We start from the raw sequence: 18,668 nt of genomic DNA on the forward strand, positions 1-18,668 counted from the left end.
TCATGCTACATTCACACTCGTAAAAAAAACTATAATTTCATTATCTTCAGGCAAATTAACTTTTTATCAATAATTATAACAATAGTAATTAAGCTCAGTCAGTCTAGAGTCTAAAAAAAGAATATTTGAATTTTTTTGCCGCTCAAATGTATGAAAAATAATTTTTAAACATGATACTGAAGTTAGCAGACGTCTAATAATTTTTTGATTTTTTTTTAGACGATAAACCAGAAGAAAAAAAATATTTGAAAAAATTGCACCTGTAGTTTTTTAAATTTTCTACATGTGCATATTTTTAGTTTTTTTTTTTCTTCAAATTTAATTGTTCAAAAAAAAAATCCAAAAATTTTGAATTGTCTGCTAACTTCAGGATCATTTTTAAACTGACAAATATTGAAAAGAAATGACACTGGGAGGCTGACCCTTCTGAAGTCGGATTCAAATTTGCCGCGTTAATAAAATAAAAAATAGATGGCGTTAGTAATTGGAAAACGATGTACATACGCCCGCTCAAGTCCTCTAGCCTGCTCTAGCTGACCGGGTCTTAGCTGTCTTATTTCACAGATTACAGATCAGTTCGCCGTGGAGTGCGGCAGTGTGTGGGTGTGGTGCGTGTAATTGGTGGTGGCCCGTACGGCCGAATAATGGCGGAACGGACAAAAGTGACGGCTCCAGCGAGCCGGCCAGTGCCAATGAAGCTTTTTGCTACCTGGGAAGTTGATCGTACACCACCTAATTGCATACCCAGGTAATAAACCCTCAGCATTATTGTCATAATATCTAAGATTTGCGTCGTCTCGCATCATCGTCCGGTGTGAACGACATCGCGCTCAGTCAACTATCAGACAGAACCACGACGGACGCCAAAATATATATACATATATATATATACATATTATATACATTACTGGTAGGAAATTGTGTACCCGATGATTTAATCTGGAGTAAATATTATTTTTTAGCGACAATGTCTTCGAGCTATTGATTATGCGACGACTCTCTTGTCTGCGGTGAAGCTCGATGGAGATGAGTAAAAGTAAAAAATAAAATTTAAATGGTATAGGAAATATATTTTATTGGAAGCAAAGGTAGAGGAGTAGGTATGACGAGGCGGGATAATGCGTTGCTGTCTCAGGAGCACAAACGGATGCGAGCTGTCAATCCTCTCAGCTTGACAGATCTCCCTCATTTAATACGCAAATCCCGTCTCTCTCACACGTGCTCATTCTCAATGACAATTGATCAATCATCGAGTCACGTTGGATTCATTGAGATGTTAATTATATCGAGATTTCATTTATTATTTTGTCTAAACACCATAACTCAGTGTGGGAAATTTAATCGATACAGATTTATTTAACACTCCGACTTTCTCACCAGTTAAATTTATTTTTTACCACCTCTCCTATTCATTATTACACTGTAAGAGTATCAATGATCTAAGTATTTTTATGTGCCTTTGTTGCTATTTTACAGAATTTAACGAGCATTCAAAAATGCTCGTAAACTTTCATCACGCGCATTCTCTGCTGCTGTTGACACGACAGTACATTTTGATCCCGATGGAAAAAGTAATTTACATTTAGTAGTCATCCCACATGCTCTCTACCCGTGGATGATTCATTCAAAGATTTAATTTATTGTCATGTATTTATAATTATGTGTCACAGTCATTAGCATTCCAGACTCATCTACTCGAAGGAATTTAAGTTTCCATTCATACTGAGGTTTATTAAATCAAATGGATCTAAAAATATTATTAATTGGAGATGAAGACAATCAGGCGGTTGTTGGGGTTTCAATGACGATGAGTCAAAAAAAACATAAAATATTTAAAACTCTTTGACTCTTGATCAAGATCGGAAGCTCTTAATGAAGAGCATATTGAAACATACGCCAGTGCAGATAGATAAGGTTTCCATGTATACGATACGTGTAATATAATTCGATCCAACAACACTTGACGTGTGTGTTATTATGTTATGAGTGTGTTGTAAAACATGGCAGCATCAAATTCTATTAAATCGATTTTAAATTATTTTTTTTATCACAACTAAATGTATGATATTCGCAGTCTGCTTGCAAATGACTCATATCTTGCCATGCTGCTGCTGCTGCTGTTACATACTAAAACCTCAACTCGTGTAAATAAATTTTAATGACACGCTAATTTATTTAAAGCGTACTGTCAAGTAAAAAGTATTCCGCGAAAATTATAAATATCTATATATATTATTATTTTATATTTTACGTGAATCGTTTTAAATCTTAAATAAATTTCTGAGAATACGCAAATATCTTTAGGTATTTCACAACCCAACGAAGTAAAACAATTAGATAATAACACGCACAATATATTTTTTACCACGTAAATGTGACGTGATTGTTTTAAAAATAATAACAGTAATAATAACTTCGGTGCAGTTGGAGATACATCCGATCCATGTCGAATAAAAATTTGTTTATTGGTGATATTTTGCTGGTTCCATTTACCAGCATCATCTTCAGTCCAAATTCTACTCAGGAAAAAAGAATTTCTCGGGACCGGAAAAGATTTCTGACGCAAGATATTTCTTCTCGCCAAAAAAAATTTTTTCTTGGCTCGAAATTTTCGTTTTCAATTCATAATGCAAAAAATTTCTTAGTCATGAATATTCTGCTTAAAATTTTTTATTGAATCATTTCGTTATTTATAAGGTAAGAGACCCAGTACCCGATCACTCATGTATTTGTATATCTATATCTACCAAATTTGACTAAATATATAGACATACAAATACACGGAGTGTTCGGGTACTTGTTCCCTGATCAGGTACTGGGTCTCTTACCTTAATTACAATGAAAAAATGAATAAAATAAGTAGTTGGTGTAAAAAACATAAACTGTATAATTTATAATATAAATTAATATATTAATAAATTTTATCATTGAAAGTCTTATCGTTTTCTTATCTCGAGACGGAAAGAAACGTCGAACTAATCTCAAAGGTAGCAAGCGTGCTGCAATTGTTGGCAATGACTAGAAAATTATTCAGCGGTATTTTTTGTTCATTGTTATATCCAAGCTTTTGTATTGCCCGGAAGTAAAAGTACAGCCATGGGTTAAGAAATATTTAATTATTTAAGTAAATTTCATAGACAAACAAATCAATAGGAGGTGACGTAAGTGAAAAGTTTTAAAAACAAAGAAGATAAAAATGACATATGGGTTTGAATTGCGTAGTTTCATTTTTCCCCTAAAAATCAATCAAATTAACTGGCAATTGGATCTATGCTGGTTTTATTAGAGTTGACATATCCCATGCGAGGGTTTTTGTTTCCTCTTTTCCTTCGAAATCTAATCTTAACTTATCGATACACATAAACAATCTGATGGAGATTTGTTCCCCTTGAGTAATATCCTTTTTATATTATTTTAGACTACTCGTGAGTAAACAGTCGAGGCCACGAGGTCGAGGAAATCCTGAAACTTGAATGTCCATTGAAAACCGTAATAAAAATAATTAAAAGCAATTAATGGGCACCACTAGTGTGAAATTTTGAAAAACTGTCTTTTTTTTCATATTTCGATAGTCTATACCTTTAAAAATATATCAGATCTTTTAAAAAATTAAAATCTCCAGTTTTCCGATTGAATAAAAATTCAAATTTACGCGCGAAATTTGAAATTTTTTTTAAAACTCCGGCATTTTGAAAAATTTCATTTTTTTTTTTATCGGGGGTCATGGTACAGACAATACCTTCTAGTTTAATAAACTTTTGGGCTTTTTTGATTTCGAGCTCTGTGAAGGTCGCTATCACTGCAGCAATGGGGGGACTTTTTTTGGAGCCTTGGGAAATTGCGAACAAGTTGAATTTCTAATGAAAATTAAAAATCATCTTTTTTTCAGGCGCTCACACTAATGCTGCCCCTTAAAAAAATGATTTTATTTTTAAATCACTTATTAATTAAGTCGATTTATTACTGCGCGGCTGATGAGACAAAACATTTAGAATTTGGCGTACGCTTGTTGCATTTGTCTGACGTAATACTGAAAGCTGGTGCAATGCGGGATTCGAGGGCCAAAAGAGTGGTCGTCTCCGTCGTCAGTTTACGATACTAAATTTTTATTAGTATATAAATGAAGATGACAAAGAGGAAGAGAGACAGAGAGGGAATGAGCGACAGAGAGAGGATCAAAGCGCGTCAGAGCAGCCAATCAAATACAAATGTCATCAACATTTGACCCTAATGAAGATTATCTAGGCTTTGCGGTATATATTATAGGTATATAATGTATACGTTAATTAATCAAAGGGATCATCAGTTTGAACACAAGCTACCAGTTAAATCTATAACCGGCAAACTGTAGCCTTGAAAACATTTTTTGGACTTGTGCTAGATTGACGTTGTCCATATTCGCTCATTTCAATCGATACTTCATCAACTCGTCTTGTTCTTCAGTAGTTCAATTAAAATTCATCATTATATTTTTTTTTAGTGTCTCTGCTGGGAAAAAAAATATTATTTCTGCTGGTAAAAAATAGCAAAAAAAGCGAAGAAGAATCTCGTATAAAAGTGGAAGAGTTGAGGAAAAAGAGGACAGCAACGCAAAAGGTATTAAAAAAAAATTATAATAATAATAAATAAATAAAAAAGAACGACCTCGACAGAGCCGTGAGCGGGAATGAAAGACATTGCAAAGCGTGAATACAAAGAAGATTTCTCGAAACTGATCGACCTTCCTTCCAGCAGCAACAACTGTATGTACAATTCTCTTTACTTGGACTTTTCAACGCCAGCAAACCCGTAAAATTGCATAAAAGTAAAACCAACTACGAGCTGGTCTTCCTCATCCTTGTATACACAATTACTCGGCTAATGTAATAAGCGAAACAAATAATAATTAAATATAAAAGTAAATAAAATAATGGAAAATAAATGTGTACAAAGTGGTTGGAACAACAGTCGGTATTGTACTGAAGATTTAATTAATCAAACAATCGTTATTAAATTTAATTACTTTTATTATTTCATTTAACTTTTGTCTCCGGCAGTGTGTTGCGTCGTTGTACAGCCGCATGCTCTTGGAATGCTGAAGAGCAACCCAATGTCAGTTTCTTCGATCTCCAGTGCACAAGAAAAGACCAAGAGGAAAAGAATATGGAGAAGAGAAGATGTAGGAGGTGAAAGAGGTGGTGGCAAGCTCATGCACTCAAGACTAAAGCAACTAATGTACAGAAAGAGAAAAAAAATTTAAGAGGAAAGAGAGTGAGGATAAAAAGCTCACGAGTGTATATGTACATGAATGATACATATATACGCAGCCAGAATTGAGGCCAACATTCAACCCCCGTGAATTTATTTGCCAGTACATATTTTAAGTGAAGAAAAAGATGAGGTCTACAAGAGATTATTGGAATTTATTCATACGAAAAAAAATTATCAGCGTTACTGTCATGTGACGAGATTCGGCTTCAAGATAATTTAAAAAATATATATATATTTACTTTGAGGAAATATATTTAATTAATTTTTTTTCCGCTGTTTACTGTCGCAACCACTTGACTTTTCATCACACAGTTCCTTTATTCTTCGCCCCTATCGCAATTTCTCCTTATTTTCTTCCTGATTTTCTTCTTCATCCCAGCTATTTTCAGTCAGCCTTCGTACTATTTGTGCGTGCTCGAGACTCATTGGACCATAAATTATAATTTCAGTCCTAATATAAATGTCCACTAATTTATTATCCTTATGGATGGCATTAAAGTTTATGTCCTATTTAGATTTTTATTATATTTGTTTGTGGTTTACTATCTCTAATGACCTATTACACATTATTTAATATTCTAGTCGACTAATGTAATTAACGGTAATACAATAAGTCACTATAAAGAATGATATCTTACATTACTTAATAAAGAGGAGCCACGTGCGGGCCTTTGCGTGCCAAAAGACTAACCGTCGAGACACATTTTAGTTTCGCAAAATGTTTATCTGGCTTACTATTACTTCACGTGTGACTGTCTATCACGTTTTCTATGCCAAAAATTTTAAAAACATCCATCAATTATTACACATATCACACATCATATCCTTGACACACTTCATTTCATTTAATACTTCCTCAATATATTATCATTACACATTTCCTCATTCATATATAAAATATATAGATACCGATCGCTACAATTTTAAAATCATCATTACTCTTAATATAAATATTAATCAGTGGGTACATTTGAATCGATTTGACAGAATATTATATTGCATATAAAAATAATAATAATATTTAAGTAATTCGAGGTAATGGGTCCAGTAAATAATTTATTTAAAAATAAATAATAGAGTAGCATGTACGTCATTGGTACAAAACGAATGAGGGTTTCAAATAAAAGAAACATACACCTGTTCATTCTAACCAGCCCAACTACTCCCAACTCCTACACTTTATACGTTAGAAAGAGAGTAATATTAAAAGCCGTGTCTATATGTCTTTCTCTTATTCATTTTCTCTGATAGTAATAGTAGTAGTAGTAGTGGTAGTAGTACAGCACCAATGTCTCTGGTAGTAGTAAATGCAGCAGTAGTAGTTTTAATATGTAGTTGTGAATCGATATTCCATTTTCAGACACAAACCCAAACGTCATAAGCGTCACAAGTCAACGGTAAATATGAAACCTCGCATCCTTCCATCGTTGCATTTGTATCTGATGTTAATCAAACTAGTGGTTTTGTAGGGTATCTATACATACCGATCTATTATAGTTACTCTGTATCTATCACTCGCGTTTTCATTATTACCTACATATTACTTATATATATATATATATATGAATATATGCATCTCTATAGATATATATTGCAATAATATTGATATAGTTGGTCATAAAGAGCTGTGGGCTTCTACCGGGAATTCATGACCACTTGATTCATCAAGTGTCTCATTATCTTCGCTTTCCATTTATTTCATCTTACTATTATTATATATCTATATATATACTCCACTGTAAAAAATCGGAAGTGAATTCAAAGTGATTAGGAATTTTATTTAAATCCGAATTCACTCCGTGACTCGTTCTGGAGTAAAAAAAAATCACCCCGCATACGGAGTAAGTAGGGAGAGATATCGAAGTGATCTACAATTTTTTTAAAGTGGATATGATATAAAAAGTTCAAAGTTTTACCCTACACTCGATTTAAAATTAAATTTAAACCAAATACTGAAAATTTTCCATTATCTTTTATTTTTTTTTAGGATCAAGAATAAATTGTAAAGTAAATGAGAATAGAGAATCAAACGCAGACAAAATGAATAAAATATTCACTAAACTACTGGATATTCATTGACTAGCATCCGCGAGTGATTTATAAGATTCTCGTGTTAAGGAACCGAATTAAAATTCTAGATGAACTGGATAGGAAGTTAAAAATAAAAAAAACTTATTATATGAATCGAGCTTACATACAGACGTGTATTAGTTGAAGCCAATACACCCACCTATAATTAAATTTACAGTAGATAGGAATAAGCATCGGAAACTCCGCTGACGGATGGAGTGAGATAGCAAAGTGAGATTATGTACTAGAGATAGTAGCAGGTAGCAGGTGCGTGCGAAAGCTAGCAATGTGTTAAACTCCAACGCAAAAGCAACCGGATCGATTGGATGTCACCGGGACTACCAACAGACATTACAACATTGCGTAACATCGTGCCAAGTACATGCAGCAAACGGCAAAACATCTTACTGACACGCTGTTTGTACTGTAATTTAGATGCGACGTACATGGAGGAGAGTTTCGCGGCAGCGAGTCGCGTGAAAATGCCCATGAACAATTCGCGGCTTACAAAAGCAACATTTGCCACATGCTTGCAGATAAAGCCCATGAATTAAGTCTATCGTATTCAAATTCTATCCCTTATTGTTGCATTCGCTGGACAAGCCAGGCGTTAAATTTACTTTTAGCTCGAGCGGATAAACTTGGCGGTGAAAAAAATTCGATTAATTTTTTAGCTCGAGCTAAAAAAAACTTGGCATGGATTTTAAAATCAAGTGTAATTAGCTATCAATCTACGTGGCGGTATATCGGTAGTACACCTGTTATAAATCCGAGTATGGGGTTTTTTCATTGGCTATCACGACAACGGGAGTCCTCATCGCCGTAGCCGACCCCCTGGAGCCACACGCACACGTTCATTGTCAATTACCTGTGTTTTCACCCTCATATATACATAGACGATCAATATAGTTGTTCATCTATATTCCACGCATCAGCATTGCAACTACATGGCAAATTACTTTATGACCATTCGTTTTGTTACTCCGCTATTTTATGGCTGGATGTGATAAAACAACAATCGATTTCTCAGTACAATGGTTTTGTCCGGCGCTAAACTCTGTTGTGCGATGGTCTGTTCGCTGGTTGCGTTGTTTTTACCTGAATTTGGACACGTGAAAATAGTGGAGAATGGCAATGAACGAAAAATAATGAAGGCAAGACGCAAACCCTTCTCGGATTTAATCACGGCTCGTTCATCGCGTGCCGACTAAGCTAAAGTTGACTCTTTTCGTCTCGCCTTCATTGATGTACATGCGAATGTGTCGGTGTGTGGGTAATATTTTATATGAATGTGTGCTAAGTATGTGAACACCAACATGCTCTATAGATATTGACGTCGTCTACTCGTTTATCTGAGTGTTGTAGCTTTACCACCTGTAGTTACTGCCAGTGGTTATATTTAGAAAGCAGCCCCTTCGGGTAGAAATAAAAGTTGTCATGGATAAAAACTGCCCGTTGGAGATTCATGTACATTCTGAGGGTTCATTTCCCTCTCTCGTGTTACCAATACATTTCTAAGGCTAACGATCCCTGTTAATTTTAATCTTTCAGGTATTAATCCTTTTTATTTTAAATAATAATCATCAGACGTTAATTAAAATTAATTAGATATTGGTTTTTATTTTTAATTATTTTTATTTTAATTTAGCGAGTCTGAAATATTGAATATTCAACTCTGACATGTTCTATTTTTTAAATTTAAACTCTCAATATTGGATCCGCTCTTTTGAATTTAAAAACTTTTACTTGAGAATTAAAATCAGCGACCTAAATCTTTATGACTATTAATTGTCAATATAATATTCACTTTTTTAATAAAAATAAACCATAAATTTTTTTTCTTTGTGTTTATAAATCTAGATTATGCACATTGACCCTTACACGGCTTGTGATTCTCCGGCCTCTCGGCGCAGATCTGGCTTCCATCAGCATTGCAGTTAAGATGCAAAGTTCTAAAAGGACATTACGGTCAAACGAAATGGCGATTCCATCTGGCGGTATACTGGACACTGATCTCGAGTTACAGTTTGCCCTTCAGTATCCACATTTTCTGAAACGCGACGGCAATAAATTACTTATACTCCTGCAGAGAAGAAAGAGATACAAAAACCGTACAATGTTGGGCTACAAAACACTAGCAGAGGGTGTAATAAATATGGCTCAAGTCTTGCAGAAGCAAATGGATCTCGAGCTGGAGCTGGTATCAGATAAAGCGGAAAAATACGGCGGGCATTCAGTGGTATTGGCCAAAGTAAATGTTATTGCGTTGAGTTCACAGCCAGTTGATCAGGACAAGAGGCTGCTCAATGATCCAAGTGAGAGACTCGGTCCAGAGTACAGCGACGAAGAAGAAGAGTTCAGCTCTGAAGGTGAAGCTGAGGGTAGCGACAGCGAGCCGACTTTAGAAGTCCACAGGCGGAAAAATCGAAACAAAATTCCTCCAAATGCTCGAGTACGTTTTATTATAATCTGAATATTTTATTGCCACTATAACTGTTTTATTTTACTGCTGGACTTATGTAAATAATATAATTATATTGCTATTATTCATGGTTTTATAGCAAAGAAACTTGAAGCAAAAGTTTATTGCTCTACTCAAGCGGTTCCGAGTTTCAGAAGAGCTAGAACACGACCAAGAAGAGATTGGACAAAAGTTGTCGGGTAAGTGGAACACAGCCCGCTCTTACCAAGACCGAGATGAAGACTTGTTGAGTAAAACGGTTAAATTAATTTTGCAAGTGTTCGTTCCAGGTGGTGACATGGAAATTGAAGAACTCTTTGATGAGTTAGAGGACTTGTCGGATAGTGGCCCTGAGTTGGATACCATGTCTGTTAGCAGTACTCCAAAGCCATCACTGCGCCCGTTCTTCAGCTCTAGTCGTTCGCTTCTAGCACCACCTCATCCTGGTGAGTTATTTTCCTTTCTCCGATAACACACTCCATAAATATACAACTTTCCATTCGTATATATCGTATCTGTAGAATTTTAGGCACGTTGAGCGCCGAGCTTTCGAATCTTGTTTCATTTTTTTTACGTATCCCCATTTTTGTTTACACACACGCGACCCTACAATCTTATCATCAGAGATAAACCACAGCATGACTTTTTATTTATCAATTTATTTAAGCTCTTCTCATAATAAAAACATTTAAAAAGCTTTATGATAAATACAATTTATTTAGTATCAAGTTTTTTTATCAATAACGTAAATCGTATCATTTTTCCCGTATAATAATGCAATAACAATAATAATAATCCTCCATGAATTTAACGACACAAAAGAGATTGACTTGACTTTATCGAGCTTTAAAAATACCAAAGGACCGTAGGTATACATAAGTATAAATATATAGAGGAAGAAAAGGAAGAAGAAGAAGAGAATAATTATTCAGTGGAATAAAGTACTACAAGTATATCATTTAAATATAGTTTATAAAAATATATGTCCCTTGATCATTACGACAACGAAAATTCATTAAACTAAATAAAAGTCTTGGTGGGCTGGCTTTGCACTGTTGCATGGTACAATTCAATAGTAGTTACCAGAGAGGACTCTGCCACAAACACAACAACAACAACAGCGGCAGCAGCAAATGTATGCCAGTCATCATCAGGCTCAGCTGTCAAAGAAAAAACACGTGTGGGACATACAACCCCAGGTACGTAAATACATAAAAGCATCACGTCTTTTATTATTCATTTGCTTCTCTCATTTATTAAACGTTCTTTCACACCCTCATTCACCGTCATCGAGTAGTTTCATTGATTATTTAAACTTAATTAAAACACCATTAAGCACCAGAGCATGAACGGTTCTTTAACCGCGCATGCAGCCGCGTTTTATTAATTTTAAAAAAAATATTTTTAGTTACTCTGTAGCTGGCAACCATTTTGTTGATCGTTTATGTCAATACCTTGTCTTTAGTTTTAAATTTAAAGCACAAAGAAACTAAGACTGAGTTTATATTTAAAAGAAAATGAATTTTGTAGATTGGAGGCGTAACTCCAGCGCTTGAAGTTTTGCATTTGACGTCGTGTCCTCATAAATAATACACTTGGCATTGATTTTATTTAATTCGTAACTAAAAAATATATTATAATATATATATTTGTATTTGTTTTTAAGTTTACTTTTAAATCTATATAAATTTACACTCATATCCTTTCATTTTCTCTATTCACATTATGTACATTATGTATTATGGAGCAGTAGACTTAAATAAATAACTATTTATTCGCTGAAAACAATAAAAAAAAAACAAATTGTATTATTATTATTACTCATATTACACACATTTTAGTTTGAGTTAATAAAAATATATTGCATGTACTTACAGTTCACGATTAATTAAAGTATATTGTTGTTATTATTTAAATTAAATCTCCCTTATTTAAATGGGATTTTAAATTACGTATGTACGCGCGCGCGTGCATATTGTATTATTTTGTTTGTTATTTTTAAAATTACTATTTCTCATATTATCCAACTGAAGTCTCTATTTTTCTACTCACATATATACGTACGTATTCTTTTCATTCTATAAATTCTTTTATATCTCTGTTGAATCTCTATGCCCACGTTTATAGTAATCCACTGTGTAAGTAATTCCCCGCCGCTTCACTTTTAATATCAATCAAATTTTTTTTTTATTTTTTGGTGGGAAAAAAAAAAAAAAAAACATTGATAGATAAAATGGTTATTTAAATGTAAGTCAAATAAAAATACTTCAGCCAGTTAGAAATATATATTAAAAAAAAGTGAAATTATATAAAATTTATATCCAGTGATAAATTATCTTGGCACGTTTAACTATAAATCATATTTTTTCTACAGTGTCTTCTTACTACTCACCAAATAACTTATTATTGTACTTTACTTATTTCACAATGTCGATTTATTTTGTCCGTCAATCAGATATATTACGAGTTATAGCGTACAGCTTAAGTACTTGAAAAGTATGCCGAGCAATGAGCACTGTAATGCAGAAAGAGTAACGGAAATAAATTTCAGAGAGGGGCGGTGACAGACAGAGTGACGATAGCTCAAGACGAGCGGACAGCGACTCGCATCCCGAAAACTGGACCGACCATGAGGCCAATGATGCGCCGAGTACGGTCGCGGGTTCACCTCCCAAATCAGAGCCGCAGCATCATCAGCACTCGAATAAAAGTGAAAATACTGATAGAAGGAGTAGGCTCTTTGCCAGGGACCGGGGCACGCCTGGAAGTAATAAATCTAAAAAGCATAGTCTGAGTGTTGATCTTAAGCCGTCTGTTGAGCTAAACAATTCCGAGGTACAGTTTTTTTTTTTCATTCATCTTCTAAACTTTCAGTTGAGTGTACAATTAAATGACTAATCCCCTCTGACACTTTAGCCGCGAAAAGCCCTAGTTGAGCAATTGAGCCGAGTACTGCCCGATGACTCATTACCGGAAGCAGTATCTCTAGTTTCTCTAGCAGATCCTGGTGGTGCTGTGCTAGCAGCTCGGCTTCAAGAACGTAATCTGCGAGTTCTCACAACTGCTTCGCCGGCGGATATCCGCGCGACCTTCACCTGCTTAATCGCTAGGATACAAAAATTGTAAGAACTCATTTTGTTTGCTGGTGTTAATTATAAATTTACATTCTTGACGGTGTCTCGTAGTCGGAGTACACAAGTTATCAAGCAAAACTTGATGTTACCTAGGAGTTATGCTGATTAAAGTTTTATTTTTTTACAGTTGTAATAGCTCGGCGAAACCACCTGCGCCAATAAAAGTTGTGATAGCAGGTGGAGACAGCTTTGTTAACGCCGTTCTTAGGCATTACGTAGATCTATTGAGCTTCAGACCACCAGATTGGCAAAATTACTTGAGATTTCTAATAGTACCACTGGGTTCAAACTCACTGTCCAAGTACCTCGGGTCTGTGGACAGTAAATACTCGATGCTGTTTGGCGAAGAGTGGCGAGAATTGTTGGAACGTGAAGCGAGCGGGGCGAGTGAAGGCGCAGCTCGTGTATCAGAATACTTAGCAACGACCGGGCCCACACTTTTATTACCAATTGCCGAGGCCATGGTCACATATAGGTACGTGTAATATTCCTCTGCAGTACATTGTGACGTTGTTGTTGCGACAATGACGTCAAGTGTCTTAGTATTGTCTGAAGAAATGTATATTGAAACAAAGTATTTATTGCATATTCATACTGTCGACAGGGAGACAGACGACAGCAGTCAAATATTCATTCCATTTGTAAATGATGTGCGCGTCGGGTGTCCTGACAGCAGCAGTTCCGCTTCAGTTGACCTTGAGGAAGGTGCAGCAGTATCGTCGGGGTCACCACCATCCTTGCCGCCGCCCAGTCTGGCGATACCACCACCCGGTAAATTAACTCCGCCGAGCAGCCCAAATGTCAGTCAGCCACGAGACGGCTGGGAACCCGTTGAACTTCAACTTGACTACTGGAGCAAACCTGCACTTGGTGATAAAGGAAAAAGTACACTTCGTCAAGCTTTCAGAGCATTGCACGTGCAGAGATTACCGACAGCGGGAGAAAATCCCGGGCCGTATCTCTCTATGAATTACACGACAAAGGAAAAGAAACAGAAAAGTATGATAATAATAACAATATTTTATTTAAATCTTGTGTGCTAGCTATCCTATTTCACGTAACATAACGCGAGTACTTTTTCAGTAATGAGACTGGGTAAGAAAAAAGAAAAAGAGAAAGAGAATGAGCCCAAGAGCCAGGCAGTGGATGGCGTGACTCGACTAATTTGCTCCGCTAAAACTCACAACATTCCATGGAGAGGTGAGCTTAGGCTTTCAATTGATTGTCCTCGATTAAACAAATTATATAATGATCGAGATATCGATTTTTTTAACTACATGTCATAAATTAACGGCAATACTAATTAATTTATTTTATTTTAAATCCAGTAACCATCGACGGAACTGAATGGTACGGCGTTAAATTCTTCCAACTCTCGGCGCAGTGGCAGACGCACATAAAAACATTTCCGGTTGCAATGCTTATTTACAACCCGCTGCAACAAACCCCAAGTCTCACCTGAACTTCTAAGTCTCCCTTTTAAATGCTTAACTTATTCCATAATTTATTTATAATTTTAAATTCGTTGGTATCGATTTAGCCGTTCGTCACATTGATTAATTTAAAGGCCTGAGGGAAATCTCCCGGTGAGTTTTAATGATGAGTTTGTGGTAATTTCGTTTCGTTTTTTTTTTTTTTTTTTCCAATAACGAGTTTTATTAACACGTAATGTGGGCTTTAAAGCTCTTGACTATGACTCGACAACGAGTTTTCCTAAGACTTCTTTTATGTTTATTTTGTTTTTTTATTTTATGAATTATAAATTGGCTCAAAGCCGTTTTTCTAATTATATTTTTCTTCCTAATATACTTTTAAAGTATCATTTTAAATTATAAATATTTTTTTAACTCTTGCATACGCTAACTAAATAAATTCAAAATTTTTTCCAACGATGCTAGAGAGTAGAGTTAAAAAAAAAGTCATTCCTTTATTAAATTGACTATTGATCTAAAAAAAAATATTACTGTAGGTACGTCTGCTCATTTTTGTGTAGAAATTTATAAGCAAAAAAATTAGAGTAAATTTCATTACTTGCTAACAATTATTTTGAGCAACGTAGCGGTTGCAGTGACTGCCTAATGCCAAATTAAATGAACAAATAATTTAAAATTATCAACTTGTTAGCCCACCTTATAAATCACTCAGCTGATAAATTTATTGTAAAAGAATATCGATTAATTTTTTTATTTTTCGCTCACAAACCCCATCAACTTTTTAATTAATTATTGCTAGTCGTTTTATTTTTAACCATAATATATAAAGTTTTTATTAATTATCTGCTTTATACGGTTCAGTTGGGCTTAATAATTAAAAAATTAATAGAACAAAATAGTTAATTATATATAAATAAAACAATTGTGGAATTGATGTGAATAATAAATCAGAAAAGGCCATGATGTACTTGAGCGACTGCCTCATCGTTTAATAGCTGAGATAATTTTCAGCAACAAAACCTGCCATCTGACTAGTATGAATATCCATCGCTCTATTAATGCAACCATATATATATAATATATAAAAATATTAGATAAGTGTGACGACGATTGTTGCTGATAAATTATCGCACAAAAATTTCTTTTTTTTATTTCTCTAATATATATATTTTCAATTTATTTTTTATTAAATATATGTTGTAGTACATCATCATTATTATTATTTTATATTTTTAAAAGAGGATTAAACCCTCGCGAAATGGAGTTTGCAATATAAATAATTTATTTTAAAATATTGGACCGCGTGAAAAAAATTTAATTTCAATTTAAATCTCTGGTAAAAAGAATATTTAATTTTGAAAATATGTTTAACTAAACGCTGGTTATATTTTACATATATATATATAAAAAATCCTTTTTTTCTGTGTATACATATGTATATTTCTTATCGCGTGCTCGACCCAACGGTTAATGGTTAAACGAACCATTTATCGAACGGATATATTCACCAATTACGATAATAATTATAATTTTAAATTACTCATTATTCTAGTCATAAATCAATAAAAGTCATTTTTTTTTAAACAGAATTAATTGAAATATTATTTGAATGTTATGTAGAACTAGAAATTTTTTGTTCATATAAAGATTGGGTCCGCGAGACCTTTTTTGGACGGGGGTCGCAAGCACGTGGTCAAAAGACAAAGAATAATTAGAAGAAAAAAGATATATGTAATTTTTTTTTGTTACAAAGTGAGTTTTACAGGGCTATAGAGGCAGCCCAAGCTCAAAAGCCTACAATAATTAAAGACATAATGGTAATAATATATTCAAATTGAATTTTTAATTTAGTTTATTAATTAATAATAATAAATAATTAATAAATATATGTATGAAAAAAAAAAAAAAAAATTGTTTATAGAACTAGGAGTCTTTATTGTGTTTACAAAGGGATGTCAAGCTGTACATGTACAGATAATTATATATTAATATATTATCAAAAATATTAGAGAGTTTAATTAAAAGAAGGCTGTTAATATTTCGATTGAAAAAAATAATAATGAAATTTCTTTTTTTTTTATTTTTTACTTTTTAAAACTGAGGGTTTAAGCTCAAAATTATTAATAAAATGAAAAGCATATCTCGTGTCTATTTTATTTGTCTGCACAATTGATGATTCTGTCGCGGTGTCATGGAAGAAATAATAATTGTGTGTTATTATTATTATTATTATCATTAATGTGAAAAATAATGAATATAAAATATAATGTAATGTAAAGGAAAAAGACGATAATGGATTACAAGTAATGATTGATAAATGTGTGTGGTCCCTTATCAATTGTCATCGATAGTGGGACAGAATATCTGAAAGTGCCTACTTATAAAAAAATATTTGCAATGTAATCACCGTTACCAGCGACGAGCTCTTTGTAATGTAAAGATTATTGCGAAAAATAAAGAACTGAGTGCTTGTGTGAGTGAAAGAGATTAAATTGTTGTATGGGATAAGAAGAAAAATGGAAAAAAAGTCGGTAGCGCACGTTCGGCGGTAAAATTAATTGAAATAATAATTAGATGTGAAGCCTGATTTAATTCAACTCCCGATTATTTATATAATAAAATATGAAATACCTGTATGTGATACATAATTTTAAAGGTAATGTTCAAACTGCGGATATTATTGTTAATTAGAGTAGAAATTTCTTGTGCCCTGGGCTCGTATAGATAATAATTATCACTAAAACTAATATTATTTTTTTAGCCCGGTTGAAATTGTAAAATAAGTTATTTTTTTGTTATTTCTGTTATTTTTACTTTGTAGAAAAAAATAAATTGAACAATTAGATGTTTTTTAAAAATGTGATATTAATTAAAAATCATTTCTGATGATTTTTTTTGCTCTTTGGTTTAAGCTTTAATTATTAAAAAAAAATATAAAAACAAAACTGTTACACTTTTATTAATTATTAGGTAAATTATAAACTAAGCTGTGGAATTAATTAAAATGTCATTATGCTCAGGACACAAGTGTATGCAATTTTAAAACGAACATAATTAAAATATGTATTTTAAAATGAAAGAAAAAAATCCAAAAGGAAATGAGTATCGGAAGTGGTATGTTTTAATTATAAAATATTAATGATAAGAAGTATAGTAACCGAGGCGTAATGATTAAATTTAATTTTAAAATAAAAGCATATGTTGTTGATGTTTGTAAGCTTCTTGAAATATAAATGTAACGCATTTTTTTTTACTACATTTGTTACCTAAATTATTTTTAAATTCATCATTCATTACATTTTTTTAATTTTCCATTTTTATTTCCCGGCAGAAATTTAAACCAGGCGGCAAAAAAAAATATTAAGGCTCCGGGTCAAATACTTGGAGTCTGATCTAGTGAACTTTCGGTTCAGGAAACTGGTGACCGGACTAAAAATTTTGCACCGACCGGGTGCTGATTTGTAGTCAGTGGAAAAATTTCTGCCAGGATTTGAACACATGAATTTAAATTATTTTCTAATGTTAATCAGTGACACGAGTATATTATTATGTATATTTATTTATTACATAACTTAATAATTTGAAAGACAATTTAATACATAGAAATAATTAAATTATAAATTTTTATTTATTTTTAATTACAAGCATTTATATAATAAATGAAAAATTTCTGACAGCAAATAGAGGGCCAATGCATCAACGTAAGATTTTCTTGTCAATTTTATTATAATTATTGACAGTCAATGGAACAAAAATTATTGGGGGCGTGCAAATAATTCGTAAGTTCGAACTATTCGCTCATCCCTACTAATTATATAAATATTTAAATGTCTTTGGTTCTACTAAAGCCAATTAAAATTAATGACAAGTATTTCATATAATTTAAACTTAAAATATCCCCCATTTGTGATGTTTTTGAAGTTTCACTATAATTATTTTTTTTTTACTTAAACTAAGGAAAAAATCTTGACTTTTCTGCGCTATCAATTGAATCCACTCGGCAGTTTAACAGTTATTTTATTTTCTGCATTATTAGATATAGAAATATCTAGATGAACTTGATATTTTATTTTTTTTAAAACACAGAGATCATTTTGTTCATATTATTTATTTTAATAATATTTTTAAACAGTATTTTTTTTTTTATGTCGTATACTTTTAAATTTATTATTGAAATTGCAACAGCAAGATTATATAAATTATTTACCAGTTGTATAATAACATAAAAGATTTTATTTCATTGATAATACGATAATTTTTTTTGTTTTTTCATTGAAAACAAAGATTTTATATTTTTTTTTTATATAATTTTATCAATCT

At 32.9% G+C, this 18,668-nt stretch overlaps 1 protein-coding gene and 2 long non-coding RNA genes across 5 annotated transcripts; 2 read left to right on the top strand and 1 right to left on the bottom strand.

Moving 5' to 3' along the window:
* The first annotated feature begins 539 nt into the window (after positions 1-539).
* LOC130675477 (phosphofurin acidic cluster sorting protein 2) lies at positions 540-17,605 on the top strand. 3 transcript variants are annotated; one of them, XM_057481203.1, is made up of 11 exons: positions 540-748; positions 9,181-9,772; positions 9,882-9,981; positions 10,072-10,227; positions 10,861-10,980; positions 12,333-12,616; positions 12,698-12,903; positions 13,043-13,390; positions 13,520-13,914; positions 13,999-14,115; positions 14,244-17,605. In XM_057481203.1, the coding sequence occupies exons 1-11, from the start codon at positions 645-647 to the stop codon at positions 14,375-14,377; spliced, it is 2,556 nt and encodes an 851-aa protein (XP_057337186.1). In that variant the 5' UTR covers positions 540-644; the 3' UTR covers positions 14,378-17,605. The 3 variants fall into 3 exon arrangements, with proteins under 3 accessions (XP_057337186.1, XP_057337187.1, XP_057337185.1); XM_057481202.1 differs by having other exon boundaries at positions 541-748; positions 10,858-10,980; XM_057481204.1 differs by lacking the exon at positions 10,861-10,980.
* LOC130675511 (uncharacterized) lies at positions 2,872-6,170 on the top strand. The gene is made up of 3 exons (XR_008991297.1): positions 2,872-4,266; positions 4,481-4,596; positions 4,653-6,170. It is a non-coding gene; the product is annotated as an uncharacterized LOC130675511 (long non-coding RNA).
* Positions 11,183-12,336, bottom strand: LOC130675513 (uncharacterized). The gene is made up of 2 exons (XR_008991299.1): positions 11,657-12,336; positions 11,183-11,559 (listed from the first exon to the last, which is right to left on the bottom strand). It is a non-coding gene; the product is annotated as an uncharacterized LOC130675513 (long non-coding RNA).
* Positions 17,606-18,668: the final 1,063 nt, after the last annotated feature.

The sequence above is a fragment of the Microplitis mediator genome, chromosome 10, assembly GCF_029852145.1.
Source record: "Microplitis mediator isolate UGA2020A chromosome 10, iyMicMedi2.1, whole genome shotgun sequence".
NCBI lineage: Eukaryota > Metazoa > Arthropoda > Insecta > Hymenoptera > Braconidae > Microplitis > Microplitis mediator.